The following is a 22,759-nucleotide window of genomic DNA, read 5'->3' as shown; positions in this document are numbered from 1 at the left end:
TAACGCAACTTCTTGAACAGGTGCGGTAGAAAAAAGATGGATAGATTAAAAATGCATGAGAATGTTTTATATTTTGAACATTATTTTTAACACTGTGATTACAAATTGAATTATTCATTACTTATTGTGTTAAGCAACGTCAGCTCAGATTTATCAGAGAGCCAGATGCAGTCATCAAAAGAGCCATATCTGGCTCTAGAGCCAGAGGTTCCCTACCCCTGTCCTACAATGTAATATATCTGGGGTTTTTTCAGATGTGGTCCCTATAGGCTGCAGCGGTACTTAGGTATCACACACTTTTCCACCACTGAGATTATAAAACAAACAGAAAAAGTCTGGTGCGAATATCATAGAGAAATTTCATAAGCGCAAAAAATATGACTACATTTGTGAAGCTGTATTTTTATTTGCACTTAAATTTTGTTGACAGTTTAGTTAAGAATAATTTATTTTATTTATTTTAGCACAACATAATACAAGTTGTATGTAAATGTATTGTTTATTTGTTAAGTACTTGTTTTTCTTATCAGCCTGAGCTGAGCCTTAGGTTTATTTGTTAAATTAATAATAATATTTGTGATCAACACATGGTTTTATATCATTTGATAAGGTAGTAAACTGCAAGTAGGTTAGATATAATTATTGAATATGATCAAAATCAAGAGTAAGATTACTAATTCAGTGTTATTATTGGAGTAGCCGGGCCTCTCCGTAGGGGAACAATTGGGTCCTATATACCAGTGGTTCTCAAATGGGGGTACGCGTACCCCTGGGGGTACTTGAAGGTATGCCAAGGGGTACGTGAGATTTTTTAAAAATATTCTATAAATAGCAACAATTCAAAAATCCTTTATAAATATATTTATTGAATAATACTTCAACAAAATAGGAATGTAAGTTCATAAACTGTGAAAAGAAATGCAACAATGCAATATTCAGTGTCGACAGCTATATTTTTTGTGGACATGTTCCATAAATATTGATGTTAAAGATTTATTTTTTTGTGAAGAAATGTTTAGAATTAAGTTCATGAATCCAGATGGATCTCTATTACAATCCCCAAAGATGGCACTTTAAGTTGATTACTTCCATGTATAGAAATCTTCATTTATAATTGAATCACTTGTTTATTTTTCAAGTTTTTAGTTATTTTTATATCTTTTTTTCCAAATAGTTCAAGAAAGACCACTACAAATGAGCAATATTTTGCACTGTTATACAATTTAATAAATCAGAAACTGATGACATAGTGCTGTATTTTACTTAATCTCTTTTTTTTCAACCAAAAATGCTTTGCTCTGATTAGGGGGTACTTGAATTAAAAACATGTTCACAGGGGGTACATCACTGAAAAAAGGTTGAGAACCACTGCTTTATACAATGACTCTGCAGATAGAAATTAGCCTTTGGCTACAATCTGGCACATTAACATTTTATAACTTCTTTAATGTGCTTTGTCCCATGTACTATAACAAACGGGGACTTCATATCAGGAGTTGTAACATACATCTATCTTTGATGTTTCTGTGCGGCCCGGTAGCAAATGTGTTACGGACCTGTACCGGTCTGCGGACTGGTGGTTGGGGACCAACACACTCAAGGAACTATAGCCTAATAAATAATAAAATACAGTTATCCTTCGCCACATACAACTTTGATGTTTGCGGCTTGGAAATGTGACTATGTGGGTGTTATTTCATGCTAAGAAGGATTTATTTGTATTAAAAAAACAACATTTGTTTTCTTCTCTAGCTATAAAGCATTTAATTTATAATTAATAGTTCCTACTTGGCGGAAATTTATTTGCCACGGCCAGGCCCAAAACCTATTAACAACAATAAACAAGGGTTTTATGTATTAGTCTTGGCGACTAGAAGTAGATTTAGCCATGGTATTGTTTCCATAAGAGATACAACCCAAAAAATTGGAATTGAAGTATTTTTGTTATTAGATATTATATAGATAAATAAATGATAAATGGGTTGTACTTGTATAGCGCTTTTCTACCTTCAAGGTACTCAAAGCGCTTTGACACTACTTCCACATTTACCCATTCACACACTGATGGAGGGAGCTGCCATGCAAGGCGCCAACTAGCACCCATCAGGAGCAAGGGTGAAGTGTCTTGCTCAGGACACAACGGACGTGACGAGGTTGGTTCTAGGTGGGATTTGAACCAGTGACCCTCGGGTTGCGCACGGCCACTCTCCCACTGCGCCACGCCGTCCCTATAGATATATTAATACATTATTAATTAATACATTACCTGGGAATAGGTTGATTGGCAACACTAAATTGGCCCTAGTGTGTGAATGTGAGTGTGAATGTTGTCTGTCTATCTGTGTTGGCCCTGCGATGGGGTGGCGAATTGTCCAGGGTGTACCCCGCCTTCCGCCCGATTGTAGCTGAGATAGGCGCCAGCGCCCCCCGCGACCCCAAAAGGGAATAAGCGGTAGGAAATGGATGGATGGATGGACATTATCATTTACTATAAATAATCATGTATTAATGGTAAGCAAAGACTACATTGACAACTACAATTCAATATGTTTAATAGTCATGTGTTATTGTATGTATGTATATACGTGCGTTTGAGCGTTTGTGTCTGTATTCCAGATAATTTTATTTGAAAAGGTAAAAAAATATGTTGATTGGTCCAAGGGAAAAGAAAAGTGTTGGATATCTTCTACCGCTGTAAAGCCAATTCAAAACTGCTATGTTGCTTCGGCATTAATTGATAACAAACACGGTGGAAAAAACAATCACAAAATGTTTTTGTTTAGACAGTGCATCATTGGTTTCGGCTACAATATGAACTTGTAAACCACCATGGTTTTTGAAATACGGCTGTAAATCTGTCACGATGACTGCGCTTGAAGCAATGGGTAATTGGCAATTATCTGTATGAAATTTTGAATAGCCCAATAGCGGACTAAAACATTTACAAAGGCCCTGTTGACTCGCAGCTAAACAGAAGTTAAGCAGAAGCAGTTTAATTGTATCCATGAGGTAATTCAGTCCATCAAAGTAGAACAAGCAAACACCTACAGTATAGCTCGGTTGGTAGAGCGGCCGTGTCAGCAACTTGAGGGTTGCAAGTTCGATCCCCGCTTCCGCCATCATAGTCATTGCCGTTGTGTCCTTGGGCAAGACACTTTACCCACCTGCTCCCAGTGCCACCCACACTGGTTTAAATGTAACTTAGATATTGGTTTTCACTATGTAAAGCGCTTTGAGTCACTAGAGAAAAAGCGCTATATAAATATTCACTTCACTTCACCTTTACAGCACAAGTACAATCAGCTACTGAAGTGACCGTTTGCCATAATTATCTGGTCCCCCTTAGTGGTTGAGGCCCTAAACAACCGCATAGAGAGTTCATGCCGGTGGAACATTACAATGTACCAATGTCGCGATATTGTTTTCATATTTTATCAGGAACCTGCTCCCATGACCGAGGACTTATTAGAGGAGCAGTCGGAAATACTTGCAAAGCTGGGGACCTCCGCCGAAGGTGCACAACTTCGTGCTCGGATGCAGAGTGCCTGTCTTCTCTCTGACATGGAGTCTTTTAAGGTCAGAAAGGCCTTGTATGTAATACAGTGTTTTTGCTTTGACAATAACTAGCACTTTGGGATTTGTTGTACGACTATTAAGTGCAATGCAATTTAAAATCTACTATCATTTTTTTAATTAGGTATGGCTACTGACTTCGGTACTTTTATAGGCACTGACCAAATTCCGTCAGTACTACTGGGTATTGAGTCACATAAATTCAAACAGTGTCATATTTTGATACCTTTGTTGCATGTGATGTCATATCCGGTTGCAGACTTTTCACCTCCCGGTAGTAGACTAAACATCAGGTCAAGAAAACAATTACTCAAGTAGCACTCAGGCTGGACTCAGCAGAACTCCCTCTATGCGATATTGCAATTTTCAAGACCAACAAAAGCAAGTATGCTTGGTAAAAAACACTCAGACGTAAACTACGGCTTCACGTTTCCAAAATGTGCTAGCTTGATGATCATTGGATTTGTTATAGACGGGCTACTTGTAGTATTAGCGATTTTACATGGCGATTTCAACGCCTCCAAATTTTGTATTGAAAGCTAAAACTACGATGAATGTTACAATCAAACAGCGGGTGCGTAATAGACACAACACTTACAGTATAAACACTTTGTGGGGCGTAACATAACACATTCAGCTCCCTGGAAAAAGCTACTTCCTCGTCAAGACAACATACCATAGATAGCCTACACAGCACTGCCATCTAATGTCTTGGAAGAGCAACTGCATTGTAAATGAGACTCAAATGTGTAAGAAAATAAAGCACAGTGATTATTATCAGCTCATTTTCAAATGTTACATTAAAAACGTAAAAAAAAAAAATGTTATCAAATAATTTAGATTTATTAACACACACAAAAGTACCAAAAATTGGTACCGGTATTGCTTCCTCGGTACCGGTAATTGGTACCATATCTGTTTAAATGTGAATGGTATCTATCCCAAGTAACTACACACTTCTCTTTGTAGTCTTCACCAGGATGCCTCCACACATGCTTGACATTTTCTGAAATAAATACTTGTACTTAAATCTTATACAACCATAAGGCATGTTTCCAGTAATTAATGTCCTTAATTTTCATGCCTTCACCAAACTCTTTGCAGGCGTTTTTTTTTTTTTTTTTTGCATGATCTTTAAGATAGGCTTTTTTCAGCTATTCAGACCCATTTGATGCAATGTGGGGTGGTATGGTCGGAGCACTGACAGGCTGAACCAAAACCCCTTCAACCTCTGCAGCAATGCTGGCAGCACTCACAAGTCTTTTTCAAACACAACCACTGAGTATGTGAACTAAACTTCCTTGTCAACCACGGCTAGCCCTGTCCTGAGTGTAACAGCTCAATTTCAAGGCATTGGCAATCTTTTCATGGCTCTTTTTGTCGAGCAACAATTATTTTAATCTGTGAACATGGTGCATAAACATGGCGAGCTAACAACAAAGATGTTGTGGCCAAAGTGACACAACACCTTTCCCATTAACTTGGGGAAACAGTTTGTTTAAACTCAATGTGAATGTTCATAATTGTAAATACATTGTGTCCGATATGATAAAGCTTTTGTTGTTTGTCAGCAAGTTGCATTCATTCATTTTCTGTTAGGCATGCTTTTTCTTTGCATAGCCTTTTTCATTGTATATTTGTTTAAAAAAAGCAAAAAAAACATCCTGATATGATATTTTTGCTCCATAGGCAGCCAACCCAGGTTCCGTTCTTGAGGACTTTGTGCGCTGGTACTCTCCCAGGGATTTCGTGGAGGACGAAGTGGTCAATGAAGAGGGTGAAACGGTGATGAAAGGCTCGCTCAGTGCGAGGATGAAGATTCCAGGCAACATGTGGGGGGAGACATGGGAGAATGCCAGGGCTGTACCTGCTAATCGCCAGAAAAGGCTTTTTGATGACACCAAAGAAGCAGAAAAGGTCATTTTCAACACTTTCTTTTCTTGACATTCTGAAAAAGGGGTCATTAGGTTTTTACGATTTTGCCGTGTCTAAAAAAAAAAAGAAAAAAACAGCTGAAGTCAATCACTAGTTTTTAGTGATTTTCTAGTTGTCACGTGTGGCGGGGCTCTCCCTTAGAGATAGGGTGAGAAGCTCTGCCATCCGGGAGGAACTCAAAGTAAAGCCGCTGCTCCTCCACATGGAGAGGAGCCAGATGAGGTGGTTCGGGCATCTGGTCAGGATGCCACCCGAACGCCTCCCTAGGGAGGTGTTTAGGGCACGTCCAACCGGTAGGAGGCCACGGGGAAGACCCAGGACACGTTGGGAAGACTATGTCTCCCGGCTGGCCTGGGAACGCCTCGGGATCCCCCGGGAAGAGCTAGACGAAGTGGCTGGGGAGAGGGAAGTCTGGGTTTCCCTGCTTGGGCTGTTGCCCCCGCGACCCGACCTCGGATAAGCGGAAGATGATGGATGGATGATGGATGGATAGTTGTCACGTGTTGCTGGCATCAAATTCTAACGTTAATGATTATTTCCCAAAAAAAAAGGTTTATCAGTTTGAACATCAAATATGTTGTCTTTGTAGCATATTCAACTGAATATGGGTTGAAAATGATTTGCAAAATTTCCTAACTCATATGGAAACAGGGTTTGTAAGTATGTCCACCTCGCTATGATGTCACAATGTAGCCAGACTGTAAAACCCCGTAAATTGAAGTATCCAAAACTGTGTGCAAGCTCACACCAAAATGCATAAACCTTTTGATTTGAGGCTTTGGGATTGTTTACCACGAGCAAACCAAACATTTTAACCATAAATCAGAAAAGACAAAATTCATCATATGCGCAATTTAAGGTGTGTACTCATGAACGTTCATATCTTGAAAGAAATGAATGAGGAGAAATATAAATATTCCTGTTTTACCAAAGTAAAATAGAAACCTATTTAGGTTTTGACTGGTCTTTCAGGTCTTGCATTATCTGGAACTGCAAAAGCCTGCAGACCTGACTCGCCATCTCCTGCCCTGCATAATACATGCTGCAATTTTGAAGGTGAAGGAGGAAGGTGAGTACCTCAAAATGATCTGAACATGACGGAACGGAGACGATCGGTTTGTCGAGTGATTTGCAAATTTTGTGTTGCATCCCCCTGAGGCGCCTGGTGGAATGAGGGGCGTAAAGCATATAATTTCACCTTTATTGTTGTTCTTTGCATTTTTTTTTTTAATGTAAAAAAAAAATGTTTATTCTGTCTCGTCTAAAGTTTTTCCTCTTTTTAAATAGATTTTGCCTTTTTTTTTTAATTCCTTCTCTTACAGCGTCTGTCGACAGCATTCCATCAGTAAAAAAAAACACCCTGAAAGCAACAGTTCAAGCAAGCAAGCTGCTGCAGCAACCCAATCCTGACTACAATAACTTAAAGGTCAGCAACTTGCAAGCACAACACAGTCTCTGCTCATTGTTTAACCTGATTTAGGACTCAGCCTCTGGATTGGACGTGTTTACGTTGTCTTTGCAACACCCGTCTTCATATCAGAGCAGGAACGAAATTTAAGGGGACACTATTGGTTGATGTATATACAGTATATAGTAGTACCTCAACTTGCGTTCCTAATCCCTGAGCACTTACAATACTGTATTTTGCGGACTACATACCACATATAATATAAAATACACCCACTAAATTTTAGAAGAAAAGAATAGTGTTCCATATATTAGCCGCCCTGGACTATAAGCTGCAGATATATACATTGGGAAATGAGTTATATACACACAAATATTTTGTAAATGTTTATTTACATACCTTACTTGTTTCCAAACAGTGTCTGCTACAGACATCATGGACCCACTAGCTGCGGAAGCAAGCTCTCTAATCAGCTAAACAGCCTCAATAATTCCACGGTGACATTTTGGTGAATAAACAATACTGAAGCAATACAAAAATAATGCCATTGTAAGTTAATAATACTAACACACTCGTAAATTAGTTAGTATATTAGTTAATGGTAACAATGCTACCTTCATTAAATAGCATAGCATGTACAAATATGCATGAAAATATTCCTTAGACATCACACATGGGACGGTTTAGTAAGTAACAATTGTTGTAGTTATATTGTAAATCTTACAAACGTTGCTTGGAGTGATTAATTAAAAATATTGATGAGTAGAAACGCCATGGACAGCTAGAGGACAGAATGGCAGTTGTACTTGTGGTTGAAAGCTCTAAAGTAAATAGAGGGGAACTGCAGAACCTGCAGTGAGCGAACTCGCCCAAAGATGGCACCATTGCACAAGCTATAACAGTGGTCCCCAACCACTGTGGCCCGATTGGTACCGGGCCGCAAAATAATTTTTTATTAAAAAAAAAAATATATATATATATTTTTTTTTATTTTTATTAAATCAACATAAAAAACACAATATCCACTTTCAAATAGTGCACCAACCACAAAAAACTCCCTTTTTCATGACAAAAACGTCCCTTTTTCATGACAAAGAACAAAAAAAATAAAATAAAAAAAAAGGGACAAATTATTAAGCATTGACCGGTCCGCGGATACAAAAAGGTTGGGGACCACTGAGTTATAACACACAATTTCAGTGTTTTTGCTTGTTTTGTATAACCATTTGCGTTATGACCGTCAGTAAAGGAAAATCCATAAATTAGCCGCACCGTTTATAAGCCGCAGGATTCAAAGCGAAGGAGAAAAGTAGCAGCGGACCCAGAATTTACTTAAAGTACATTTTGAGTGGAGCACAAGACTCCTCTTGTTTGGATTTTTTTATTTTTCTTACTCGTTCGTGATTCATATTGCCGTGTGGAGACCCACGAGCTGTCAGTCATTATCACGTTAGCAGGAAGACACCCCTAGAAAACCAATAAATGAGGCTGTGGGCGGTCTGAAGGGTCAAGCTTCAGCCTAAGCCGGCTCGCACCAGTGTTTGACTTGTCTCCTTTCAATAGCGTAACACTAATTTTGGACATTGAAAAGGACAGTGGAGAAAAACTCCTTTTTGAAAAAGTGCAGGAGACATGTCCCTGCTGTTCCCGCCCCAAATTATGTCAATTTATCAGTTACTGGTTTACTCGCCTGACTTCCCTGCAAGCAGTAAGCATTCAATCTCACTCCATGAAGTGTGAATGGTTGTCTATCTCTCAGGATTAGATTTAATGTATTTAAAATTGACAAAATATATGTCTATGAACGTTGTCATTACATTACAACACATATCCACAATCATTTGACATGTATATATGGGAGATTATAGCCAATGGCTAATTTCCATCTCCAGTCCTTAGGCAAGTTGATATTTAAATTTAAACACAGTCACCACATAGTACATAGATTAACAATATTAAAAATGTAAAATCCCAATGTTTAAGTGCCAAAGGTGTTGTTGTAAACACTGACCACCACACATATACCTGTACATTACTTAAATACATAATACAATGAATAAAATACACATTTCATAATGTACACGTGTCCTGTTGGAATTTGTCTTTACAAAGTGTGTATTAGTGTGTTATGTATACAAGAACTGAATCAGCATTCTTTGTTTTCCTAATTGAATAGTTTATATAAGACAATGTCATTATTTGTTTTGACAGGTTCCGTACTGCTACTATATATAAGAATGATTGATTAACTGATTGATTGAGGGTTAAATATACAACAAAATGGGTGAAGACAAGGTTAGAGTTAAGTTAAAGTACCAACGATTGTCACACACACACTAGGTGTGGTGAAATTTGTCCTCTGCATTTGACCCATCCCCATGTTCCCCCCCTGGGAGGTGAGGAGAGCTGTGAGCAGCAGCGTGCGCCGCGCCCGGGGATCATTTTGGTGATTGAACCCCCAATTCCAACCCTTGATGCTGAGTGCCAAGCAGGGAGGTAACTGGTCCCATTTTTAGAGTCCTTGGTATGACTCGGCCGGGGTTTGAACTCACGACCTACCGATCTCAGGGCGGTCACTCCAACCACAAGGCCACTGAGCTGGGATTCGATCAGGTGGAATAAACAATCAATGCCATACATATTTAAAAAGCATCTATTTTTTCCCTTTCTGTAGGATTGCCTGGACTTTATTATCACCATGGAGACCGTCATCGCTCAGTTTCGGTCGCTCAAACAAAAGTTTGCCATTGATGAGGCTGAAAATGGCCAAGAAAGAGAAGAACTGATTAAGTAAGTTCCCAACAAGTATTGCTTGTTCTGTCAACCTGTTAGATAATGCTGATCTTGAGTCTTATTTGTAAAGGTTGTCCTTGCAATAACTGGGACATAAAAGATGGGTACTCCACCTGTTTTACACCACTGTTGTAATTTATAAAAGGCAATTTGGCAGGAGAATGTTTGTATCAGTACACAAACTCTAAAGCTGTCGTGTGCACATTTTGAGGCATTGACAACTGACGACTCATACAAAGTGCATGCTTGTATACCATTTTTAAAAAGTTATAGGGCAGGCCGACTCATTGGTTGAATAAGATCAGTCCATTAAAAGATCAGAAATGATCGCAGAAGTCGAACATTTACATCAAATAGCATTGATATGAAGTCTCAAAAGATATTTCATTCAGTACAAAACTGTCCCATCACCCCAACTGAAAATGCAGGAAAAGTCAACATAACAACACAGACTTGAGGTCACCAAAGCCAAACACAATAACAGTTGGCGATGCGAGGGAAGAAATCTAAACACTTTGAAATGTTTCATTACAGTAATTATGGTTGTAATATATTGTATTGTTGTTAATTCCACAGTATAATCTGCTGAACACGACCAAACAAAATCTACTTATTTATCTTTTTTACCAATGTGTACCTACTTGTTTACTTCCTTTGCCTATGTACTTAATACCATGTTTTACCGATGTTTACCTACTTGTTTACTTTCTTTTGCCTTTCTTTACCTATTTTATAACATGTTTTCCTTATTTTTACCTAATTGTTTTTCTTTGGCTATCTACTTAATACCATTTTTTACCTATGTTTACCTACTTGTTTACTTTTTTAACCTATTTGTACCTACTTTATAGCATGTTTTACCTGTTTACCTCCATGTTTACCTTATTTTGCCCATGTTTACCATGTTTTACCTATGTTTACCTACTTTTTTACTTTATTTGGCCTATGTTAACCTAATTTATACCATGTTTTAGTTAAGTTTGCCTACTTTTTACGTTCTTCTGCCCATGTTTACCTACTATACACCATGTTTTATTTATGTTGACCTACTTTTTTACTTTCTTCATGTTTAACTATATTATTCTGCCTATGGTTACATACTGTATATCACATTTTACTTATGTTGACCTACTTTTTTACTTTCTTCATGTTTAACTACTTTTTTATATTATTCTGCCTATGGTTACATACTGTATATCACATTTTACTTATGTTGACCTACTTTTTTACTTTCTTCATGTTTAACTACTTTTTTATATTATTCTGCCTATGGTTACATACTGTATATCACATTTTACTTATGTTGACCTACTTTTTTACTTTCTTCATGTTTAACTACTTTTTTATATTATTTTGCCTATGGTTACATACTGTATATCACATTTTACTTATGTTGACCTACTTTTTTACTTTCTTCATGTTTAACTACTTTTTTATATTATTCTCCCTATGGTTACATACTGTATATCACATTTTACTTATGTTGACCTACTTTTTTACTTTCTTCATGTTTAACTACTTTTTTTTATATTCTTCTGCCTATGTTTACCTGCTTTAAAACATATTTTACTTGTTTATTTTTTTTTTACTTTCTTGTGCCTGTTTACCCACTATATACCATGTTTTATATATGTTGACCTACTTTTTTACTTTCTTCATGTTTAACTACTTTTTTATATCATTCTGCCTATGTTTACCTACTTTAAACCATGTTTTACCTATTTTGACATACTTTTTACTTTTTTCTATATGTTTACCAACTTTTTTACCTTATTTTGCTTTTGTTTTCCACCATTGTTCCCCTTCTTCTATCTATGCCTACCTGCTTTCTAACATACTGTACTTACGTTGACCAATTTTTTTGTTTTTTTACTTCATTCTGCCTATGTTTACCTACTTTATAATATATTTTACTTATGTTAACCTCCTAAAGTGTGTTTGTTGGCCCAATGTATTCCCTGCTTGCCAATGTTTTCCGGTGAAGTAATCCAGTGTTTTTCAACCACTGATGCAGTCTGGTGTGCCGTGGGGGAGTGTGTAAATTCACCTATTTGGGTTTAAAATATTTTTTGCCAATCAGTAGTTATATTCTGCAAATTATGTGTTGTTGTTGAGCGTTGGTGCTGTGTAGATCTCGGCAGCGTAACCGTGTAATACTGGCGGCTGGGAGTTAATTGCTTTGTAGATTTCGGGAACACGTTGTGTGAGACGTCAAGGGTTTGTCGTCGTATCTAATGCTCAAACCAAAAATAAACAAAAGGCGAGTGCCGCTAAGAAAAGACTTTGAAGCTTAGGGGAGGCTATAGAGAACAAAACTTAAACCAAAGTGGCTACAAAGTAAACAAAAACAGAATGCTGGACGACAGCAAAGACTTACTGTGGAGCAAAGACGGTGTTCACAATACCCCACACATTCTCTATGGGGTTCAGGTAAGGGGAGTTGGCAGGCTAATCGAGGACAGTAATGCCATGGTCAGTACACTAGTTACTGGTGCTTTTGGCACTGTGGGCAGGTGCCAGATCATACTGGAAAATGAAATCATCATCTCCATAGACCTTTTCAACAGGATTCCCAACCAAGTACTGAGTGCATTAATTTATTTGATTTTGTTTTGCTGTTATAAATCTTTTTTTTTACTTTGTCTGAGGAAATACTCACATTTTTTGAGATAGGATTTTTGAGTTTTCTTAAGCTGTATGCCATAATCAGCAATATTAAAATAATAAAAGGGTTGCAATATTTCAGTTGATCTGTAATGAATCCAGAATGTATGACATTTTCATGTTTTTAGTTCCATCCATCCATTTTCTACCGCTTATTCCCTTTGGGGTCACGGGGGTCGCCGGTGCCTATCTCATTTACAATCGGGCGGAAGGCGGTGTACACCCTGGACAATATAGCAACTAATTGTTCATTAATCATTGATCATTTATCACTGATAAAAAAATTAAGAGGATATCTGTGTTAGATAATGTGTGCTTGCATGTCTTTCGAAGCATTTCATCACAAACAATAGGAGGCGCCACTTGTGACTATGTAAAAAAGTCTATCAGTTAAAAAGCTGATTCCGTTTGGCGAATAGTAACTGTTCCAATGCATGAATAAGACCACACCTGTTGCTGAATATGCATACTTACATTCAGTTGACCTAATATTTTCTTCTTTTCTTTCAGTTTCATCAACTCTCTACTGGAAGAGCCAGAGGTTGTTGTGAGCGGAGCTGGTCAAGGCAAGGTTGGCGGCATCATCCACAGGCTGTTTGCTGTTGCTCAAGAGGTACATGTTTCCATGTAGGATGGAATAGAATAGACTTTATAAACCCAGCAATGGTGTAGGGGTGACAGCAGCAAAGTAGCAGCACACTATTTGTAGGTGCACATGGAAATACATACTCTATATGCAGGAGTCAATGCCAAATGTAAATTAGTTACCAGAGTGCACAGGTGTTATAAATTGGAACTGTAAATAAAACAGTTATATATTCCCAGGGTGACTTTTTGTTTAGGAAAAAAAAACGATCAGTGAGAGGCCTTTTAAAATAATAATAATCATAATAATAGATTTTATTTGTAAAAAAAACGCACTTTACGTTTAGCAAACAACCTCAAAGTGCCACAGTGTAAAAAAATAGCAATAATAATAATAATAAAAAAAAGATAATAAAAATAAATAAAATATAAAACTAAAAACAGCCCAATAGCTAAAACCAGCATGCATGTCTGTACAAAGGCTTTTTTTTAAAAAAGATGGGTTTTTAAGCCTTTTTTAAAAGCATCCACAGTCTGAGGTGCCCTCAGGTGGTCAGGGAGAGCTTTCCACAGACTGAAAGCAGCGGAGCAGAAAGCCCGGTCTCCCATATCTACTGAGTGTGTGCATATTAGATGAATAATTGAAGTCTATACAGGAATCCTGGGATTTTTAAGGTAAGGCACTTTTGAGACTGGACTAGACCAGAGGTGTCCAAAGTGCGGCCCGGGTGCCATTTGCGGCCTGCAGCTAATTTTTTTACCGGGCCGTGGCACATTATAAAAATACTTTGACAAAAGAAAACATTAAGAAGTGGAAGAAAATAGCGTACAGGTGAAAGGTAACGAGAAAAAGTGAAGTGAATTATATTTGTATGTTACTTTTTCTCTAGAGACCAAAATATTTTAAAACCAATTTTTTTACATCTTTAAGCTACATTCAAGCCAGTGTGGTGGCCGCTCTACCAACTTGAGCCACGTCACTCCTAAGTTGTTGACTCTAATGACACAAAGCTGCCATGCAGGCTGTTTTTTTATCCGTAAAACTGGCATTGCTCGAAGAAAAATTATTACATTTAATGTTGTTATAAATGATTGACCTACTCAAAGCTCCAATTTCTTTATAAAAAACCATCCACTTTGAAATGTAAGTTGGGAAAAATATTGCATATTTTGTGTGTTTGGCATAGAAAACTACAGTTTCTAGGAAAAAAGGGCATAAAACAAACAAAGGAAAAAAACATTAGAAAAATGATACAAACTTTTAATCGAGAGATGGATCAGAAGTTGATCTACAGATTTAATAATTGAAAATAAAATAACATATAACTTATATTTAACACTTTTATGAGTGGAGTGTGAATTTTGGTCTATGTCATTCCTCAAAAATAATAATGAATCAAAATCAAAACCTAATTAAGGTTCCAGTTACGTCCCATCAAATACTCCACTATGTAAATATTTCTGGGGAAAATCTCGTATTTTTGACATTAAAAACAAGATTTTCTTTACCAAAAAAGACATAAAACATAAATAAAAATGTATCAACTGATAGATCTGAAGTTGATCTCGAGGTTTAAGCGTTGAAAAAAACCCAACTCGATTTCTGACTTTTAATATTTTATGACTTTGGCCCTTTTTGTTCCCATACTTGAGAGGAGCCCTTAAGGTTAAAATTGTATTGGTTTTGAAAAGGAAAAATCTCAAAATGGCCCCCGCATGCTTAAATTTTTCAGTGTGACGCCCTCAAAAGTTTGGACACTCCCGGACGAGACGTATGACTAAACGTTTGCAATTCCAACTTCTGTGTGCCTGTAGACTGTCCTCCTGGACAAAGAACACGGGAACGAAGACGAAATGAGGCTGACTGAAGAAAGGAGCAGAACGCAGGACTTCCCTTCCCCTGCAGGCCGGGAGATTTTGTTGCGTACATGTGTTCCTCGACCAGCACCGTATTCCAAACCTCTCCCTCAGCGGCTTTTCTGCGTTCTTACCATGGAGGAATTTAGACTTGTGGGGGCCTTCTCCTCTGACACGTCTTTCTTTTAACACCGAACACCTCAAAGTATTACAACGAAACCCAAAGTCCACATATAGGATCTATAAATGGGGAACACATTCTAACAATGTTACTTTGTAACTTAATAAGAGTAAAACAAAAATGCACATATTGACATTTTCCAGTTGGGCAGCGTGGGGGTCGGGGACCAAAACTACTTTGGATCAGCACCAATCCTGACAGTTTCATGTCCGCAGTCGGAATATATCAATAACTACAGATTGTACATTACTAGGTGAAATCTGCAATAGTGCATTTATGAACGAGGAACGTTAACATCAAACAAACCAACGTGATCGTTAGATTCTATTTAAATCAGCTGACGACTAGTTAATGAGAGTACAGTGGCTCTCTGTGAGTTAAGTTTTTAAGTATCGGACATGGATTATTAACACCAAATAAATAAATAATAAATAAATAAATACATTAGATCAAGTTGCGTTGTCATTCTTTAGCATACAGCTGGCCCACAATGACATCTAATGCATAACATTGTGGTGAGCTTGAGTTGCACGGTAAATATCCATCCATCCATCCATTTTCTACCGCTTATTCCCTTCTGGGGGAAGCGGGGGGCGCTGGCGCCTATCTCAGCTACAATCGGGCGGAAGGCGGGGTACACCCTGGACAAGTCGCCACCTCATCGCAGGGCCAACACATACAGACAGACAACATTCACACTCACATTCACACACTAGGCCCAATTTAGTGTTGCCAATCAACCTATCCCCAGGTGCATGTTTTTGGAAGTGGGAGGAAGCCGGAGTACCCGGAGGGAACCCACGCATTCGCGGGGAGAACATGCAAACTCCACACAGAAAGTTCCCGAGCCTGGATTTGAACCCAGGACTTCGTATCGTGAGGCAGACGCACTAACCCCTCTGCCACTGTGAAGCCCGCACGGTAAATATTCAGAAGCTAATTTCAATTTGCTTTGAGGAAGTGCTAGTTTTACTTGCTAGTAGCAGCTTAGTAAAGCGTGTAAAATAGGGGTGTTATTAAAAAATTGACTCGAATACGAATCGCAATTCTCATCGATTCTCATTTTTTAAAAATCTTTTTTTTTTTTCCGGTTATTTTTAAAAATTATTATTATTATTATTTTTTTTAAATCAATCCAACAAACCAATACACAGCAATACCATAACAATGCAATCCAATTCCAAAACCAAACCTGACCCAGCAACACTCAGAACTGCAATAAACAGAGCAATTGAGAGGAGACACAAACACGACACAGAACACACCAAAAGTAGTGAAACAAAAATGAATATTATCAACAACAGTATCAATATTAGTTACAATTTCAGCATAGCAGTGATTAAAAATCCATTATTGACATTATCATTAGACATTTATAAAAAACAAACAATAGTGTCACAGTGGCTTACACTTGCATCGCATCTCATAAGCTTGACAACACACTGTGTCCAATGTTCTCACAAAGATAAAATAAGTCATATTTTTGGTTCGTTTAATAGTTAAAACTAATTTACATTATTGCAATCAGTTGATAAAACATTGTCCTTTACAATTATAAAAGCTTTTTTTTAAAAAAATCTACTACTCTGCTAGCATGTCAGCAGACTGGGGTAGATCCTGCTGAAATCCTATGTATTGAATGAATACAGAATCGTTTTGAATCTGAAAAATATCGTTTTTGAATCGAGAATCGCGTTGAATCGGAAAAAAATCGATATATAATCGAATCGCGACCCCAAGAATCGATATTGAATCGAATCGTGGGACACCCGAAGATTCGCAGCCCTAGTGTAAAGTCACATAAAGAACAGAACGTCCTCAACTCGAACCCCTGCCTCACTTACGGTTAGGGTTGGGTATCGTTTGAATTCGAACGATTCCGATTCTTTGTTTCGAATCCGATTCCTGACGATTCTCGATTCCGATTCTTTCTTTAAAAAAAAAAAAAAATTCAGGGTCAAAAAAAAGTTTAGGATATTTTAAATGGGCTAGCTAACCTACAGTCTTTCTGAATTAAATAGTCTGACATTCTCCATCAATTTTAATTCTATTAACTTTTTATGAACTTTACTATAAATTCCTCACAGGGCTGTTTCAACTAGAATATAAATATCAAATATATGACCTTGAATATAAATATTATAAATTATGAGTACATTTTCACAGGGGTACACGTTCATCAAGAGAGCTTTATTTTTGAAAACCTCATAAAAACACATTTCCACACACAAGTGTATGATGCTGCAGGTACTTAAACATGTTACCGTGCTCCCACTGATGGGCTAACCTGGTGCAGAAAAGCAAATAAACAATAAGAAACGACTTCCAAAACCCAGTCCAGATTAGCAGCAGGTACAGTATAAAATCAGAGACAGTTCTTGTTTAGGAAAATGACCATGTCCTCCTTCTCAGGCAGGATGCGTGAGCGTTCTGGACAGATAGTGTCCAGAACGTCCTCGACGCATTTATTTGTACTCCATAAACTCGGAGGTGCTTCATCATGTTCGACGTGCACCCTCCTAAGCACGAAACAGTCTTGTCGCACGTGTTACATTTGGCCGATATTTCTTTTTTTTTAGTAAAATAAAGCTACACTTTCGAACGTCGACGCCCGCTATCCATGATTGACTGACTCGCTCGGCTACATAGGCTCGGCTACCTTAACACTTCCGGCGGTGGGCGCTTCTTCGTTGGTGTTCGTCGGCGGACTTATTCTTTTTTTCCGGTCGGCGGACTGGGTATCGAAACTAGGAATCGAAATTCAAACTTTTGAACGGTTCCGGGAGAATTGGAAAGTTAGTCCCGGTTCCAATCGATACTCGATACCCAACCCTACGTACGGTACGAGCAATGGATTGATCTGTATTGTCATTGCCCAAGTACATCAAAATGTTGTTTTCAGCAAAAAACTGTTACAGGATTGCAGAACTGAAACGCTGATGGGAGAATGAGTATAAAAAAACATGTACTCTGGAATGCCCTCCCGGTAACAGTTCGAGATGCTACCTCAGTAGAAGCATTTAAGTCTCATCTTAAAACTCATCTGTATACTCTAGCCTTTAAATAGACCTCCTTTTTAGACCAGTTGATCTGCCGCTTCTTTTCTTTCTCCTATGTCCCCCCCTCCCTTGTGGAGGGGGTCCGGTCCGATGACCATGGATGAAGTACTGACTGTCCAGAGTCGAGACCCAGGATGGACCGCTCGTCGGGACCCAGGATGGACCGCTCGCCTGTATCGGTTGGGGACATCTCTACGCTGCTGATCCGCTTGAGATGGTTTCCTGTGGACGGGACTCTCACTGCTGTCTTGGAGCCACTATGGATTGAACTTTCACAGTATCATGTTAGACCCGCTCGACATCCATTGCTTTCGGTCCCCTAGAGGGAGGGGGTTGCCCACATCTGAGGTCCTCTCCAAGGTTTCTCATAGTCAGCATTGTCACTGGCGTCCCACTGGATGTGAATTCTCCCTGCCCACTGGGTGTGAGTTTTCCTTGCCCTTTTGTGGGTTCTTCCGAGGATGTTGTAGTCGTAATGATTTGTGCAGTCCTTTGAGACATTTGTGATTTGGGGCTATATAAATAAACATTGATTGATTGATTGAATGATGTTCTCAGAGTCTGGAGTGGGAAAAAGAGTCAATAGCAAAGCGCATATTACAACATACAACTCGAGACTTACAGCGAGGGGTTAAGGACGGACATCCGGCCCGACTCTGCCAGCCACAAGGGCGTTGCTTCGTGTTCCAACAGACCACGTGGGTTGTGGTGCATATGCCCACTGGTCAGGGTGGAGTATTGCTGTGTCTGTAGGCCTGGAGTCTCTTTCTGCAGGCGTTACGAGCAATGTTCAACTCCCAGTTGTTATTGGAGGAGGGAGCGATGTGACAATGGCTATCACTGTGGCGTCCTTCAGGGGATGTTTTCAGAACAGCCTTTGTTTGTTGAGAGTGGCGTCAAGACCATTTGGGGGAGTCGAATCGTCGATAAGGATTGTTGTTTTCCAAGCGAGCAGACATTTCAATGGCCTGTCTGATCTCATCGTCCATGCTGGCTCTCAATTTGATCAATGTTCGCATTGAACTTACGGTTCTGTTCAGAAATCGCCACAGTCTGCGTTCCCACAACCCGGCCCATGCCTTTGAGCTTCTTGAAACGGCTGCCATCTTCTTCCGAGGTTGACGATACACCCAGCCCAATCAGCAGATACCCTGCGATCACAGTTCCAAAAAGATATCTTCCACGTCCTCGACGGAAAGCACTGAGAGACACTTGATTCTCCATCTCTCCTACGAAGTCTCACACGTACCCGGCAGCGATCGTTCCGTCAGGGCCGCCAGACTCCCCCGAACCTCTTTTCCTCGACTTTGTCACTTGAGTCAAGAGTCCGGCTTATCAATTCCATGTTGAGATGTTTAGATTTCGGCGGACAGCGCAGAAAAAGAGGCTCTTAAAAGTATAGGCAAGACAACCCATAGAGGCAAGCGGGCACAGAGAGGGAGGGAATGCGACCGCCTTCACCAGGGGCCAAGAAAAAAAACAATACCCACAGCATGTTGACACACCAGTAACCTGATTCATTGCACTATACAGGCATCTAAACACATGTCATGAAATTTACCATGAATTGATTAACGTGGACCCCGACTTAAACAAGTTGAAAAACTTATTCGGGTGTTACCATTTAGTGGTCAATTGTACGGAATATGTACTGAACTGTGCAATCTACTAATAAAAGTATCAATCAATCAATCAAAAGTCACATACAGTGCATCCAGAAATTATTCACAGGGCTTCATTTTTTCCACATTTTGTGATGTTACAGCCACATTCCAAAACGTAATACATTCATTTGTGTCTTAGTTTTTCTAACTTTGCAAAAAATGTATTTAAAAATGTTTTTTATTTTATTTTAAAAACCTAACAATACGTGCTGTGAATACTTTCTGGATGCACTTTACATTCAAAACCACGATGGCATCTACACACTACAAGGGATGCTCGGTAATGTGCTTCGTTTCAGCCTTCCTGTGTCTCGGCCTTTGGATACTTTTCTGTGGCCAATCTGACAAAGTCTTCAGCGCTGTCCAGACACACCAGGCGGTCCTGAAGACGACATGCAGAAGACATTGGCGTAAGTCCTGGTGTTTTATATAACCCGCTGCATGTGGCGTTTAAATTAGAACAATATGATTTTTTTACTGACACCGATTATTAGTGGTCAAAGAGGCCGATATTTAATTATGAATAAATAATTTATTCAAAAATGAATAGTACTGTATTTTCCGAACCATAAGGCACACCGGGTTATAAGGCGCACCGCCGATGAATGGTCTATTTTCGATCTTTTTTCATATATAGGGCACATTAAAGGAGTCATATATATATTTATATATATATATATACTTTTTTTCTAAATTGAAAACACTTGTGGTATAGGTAGTATATAATGTTTTTTTTGTTGGTAAAAATATTGCGTAGATGATGTTTTACAAATAATCTACATGTCGATTTCTGACAGTCGCTTCAGGATGCATCGTTTTGTGGGTGGTCTAATTTACGTAGCTCACTTTCGGCAGCGCCTTCTCCCTGACATCTTTGTTGTAGCGGTGTAGCGTGCAAGGACGAAAGTGGAAGAAGTGTCAAAAGATGGAGCTAACTGTTTTAATGACATTCAGACTTTACTTCAATCAATAACAGCAGCATCTCCTTATCCGTGGCTCACGAGTGCAACAAGGCCAGAAATGTGTCCCATGAAAAACCATCCGACCGTAACTCTCTAATAACTAAAGTTCCTTGGGTGAATAATTTAGACTCACTACACCGGTATGTTTTAGTGTTTTCATGGCGAGTTTACTGACAGATATAAGTCAGAACTTTACACTACTTTATATTAGAAATGGCAACAGCGGAGGGTGAATGTCCCATAACAAGAAGATATAGAAAAAGAAGAAGCTTATCGACTAAGGGGTGGCCACGGACTACAAAGGCGGATATGCCTAATTTTTCAGGACTTATGCAGATCCCAAATGCAGATCCCAAATACAGATCAGCAGGTACCAGAATGTAGAAAAAGTTGCTTTTAAATGATAAATGGGTTGTACTTGTATAGCGCTTTTCTACCTTCAAGGTACTCAAAGCGCTTTGACACCCATTCACACACTCATTCACACACTGATGGAGGGAGCTGCCATGCAAGGCGCTAACCAGCACCCATCAGGAGCAAGGGTGAAGTGTCTTGCTCAGGATACAACGGACGTGACAAGATTGGTACTAGGTGGGGATTCAACCAGGGACCCTCGGGTAGCGCATGGCCACTCTACCACTGCGCCACCCCGTCCCTTTTTTTTTGCATAATATTGCGAAACAAAACACCAGATAAAATGTCTTACCTTATACACACACCATAATCTTACTGGTATGATGAAGCACAGTATAATCCATCAAGCGGTCCAGCTTCATAGCTTACCAAAGTCGTACTAAAACATTTTGATAGATTTTTGAGCACCTTGTGTAATGTTCTATATTTTTTATGTAACATATACAATCTTGTTTTTGTTTACTTGAGTCATATTGCAGTCTACCCGTATCTCTTATGTTTGACTGCCATCTACTGATCGCACTTATCATTTCAACATGTACCAAATAAAATAGCTTTGAGTTTGGTAAGCACAACCAAAATTATTCCACACATTAGGCGCACCGGGTTATAAGGCGCACTATAACTGGAATAAGGACAGATATACCGATATACGTCAAAATGCCAAATATTGATGCCGATAATCAGTCGGTCTTTAGCTGAAATCTCCTAGTGCTTCTTTATTGAGTTGGGAAAATGTGTGTGTGTGTGTGTGTGTGTGTACCATAACGTAGAGGTATCTGGTCTTATGTCCAGTTCCTGGAGGAAACAAGGACGTGTGGTCCAATAACTTGGTCAACGGTTCAGTCGCTCTGCTCAGACTCTCTTGGTCTCGATTGAGGCGACTTTGTTTGTTGACGTACAGCAGAGCATCCACCTCAGACTGATAACCTGCAGGCAGGACGGCCAACCATGGCACGTAGCCACACGCCAATTACATTTTGACAAAAAGACTTGCTTTCAGTGAATGTTCTTATTGAGGAGGAAGGGACTCACCTAACTGTAGCAGGATTTTCTTCCATCGAGCTCTGACTTCCCGACGGGCGTAGCGCAAAGTGTGGATGTCATAATTCAGCTTCTCCCATTCCTTGGGCCGCCCCGATGTGTAAGATGAAAGGAAAACAATGCAATTAATGTTGGACACATGATGTCCACATTCTGTAAAACACAAGTGTGCTGTGTCTTCAGGGTACTCGTCATCTCATATGTTCTGTTAATGACCTTCTATATTGTTAATTCTCGCTAAAGGAAGCAAAATATTTCAATACCGAGCCTTTATTTTGAAGGTTCAAAAGAATGGCTTGTTATTGTAGTTATACTTATTTTATATATATATATATATATATATATATATATATATATATATATATATATATGTATATGTATATATATATATATATGTATATGTATATATATATATATGTATATGTATATATATATATATATATATATATATATATATATATATATACACATACATACATACACATGTTCACATATATGTGTATATATATATATATATATATATATATATGTATTTTTTTAATTTCAAGGTTTCTGTAGTCCATCCGTTATACAGTGCTCAATACCGGGGTAGAGCGGAATATACGTTAGGTCATGAAAAA

At 38.7% G+C, this 22,759-nt stretch overlaps 2 protein-coding genes across 2 annotated transcripts in view; one reads left to right on the top strand and one right to left on the bottom strand.

Annotated features, from left to right (window-relative positions):
• rab3gap1 (RAB3 GTPase activating protein subunit 1) overlaps positions 1-15,449 on the top strand; it is a 62,527-nt gene extending 47,078 nt beyond the window's left edge. The window contains exons 18-24 of the mRNA XM_061918365.1: positions 3,439-3,576; positions 5,263-5,490; positions 6,481-6,577; positions 6,831-6,934; positions 9,591-9,706; positions 12,884-12,986; positions 14,774-15,449. Of these exons, the coding sequence (XP_061774349.1) occupies positions 3,439-3,576; positions 5,263-5,490; positions 6,481-6,577; positions 6,831-6,934; positions 9,591-9,706; positions 12,884-12,986; positions 14,774-15,004 (1,017 nt within the window). The 3' untranslated portion in view covers positions 15,005-15,449. The remainder of the gene's footprint in view (positions 1-3,438; positions 3,577-5,262; positions 5,491-6,480; positions 6,578-6,830; positions 6,935-9,590; positions 9,707-12,883; positions 12,987-14,773) is intronic.
• Positions 15,450-16,474: 1,025 nt separating this feature from the next.
• The window catches only part of LOC133564215 (melanoregulin-like), a 9,908-nt gene continuing 3,623 nt past the window's right edge, over positions 16,475-22,759 (bottom strand). The window contains exons 3-5 of the mRNA XM_061918367.1: positions 22,131-22,221; positions 21,859-22,025; positions 16,475-20,101 (exon numbers count right to left, since the gene is read on the bottom strand). Coding sequence (XP_061774351.1) covers positions 20,015-20,101; positions 21,859-22,025; positions 22,131-22,221 — 345 coding nt within the window. The 3' untranslated portion in view covers positions 16,475-20,014. The remainder of the gene's footprint in view (positions 20,102-21,858; positions 22,026-22,130; positions 22,222-22,759) is intronic.

This window comes from Nerophis ophidion, linkage group LG13, assembly GCF_033978795.1.
Source record: "Nerophis ophidion isolate RoL-2023_Sa linkage group LG13, RoL_Noph_v1.0, whole genome shotgun sequence".
NCBI classification, from domain to species: Eukaryota; Metazoa; Chordata; class Actinopteri; order Syngnathiformes; family Syngnathidae; genus Nerophis; species Nerophis ophidion.
This window is presented reverse-complemented; position numbering and strand designations above follow the sequence as displayed.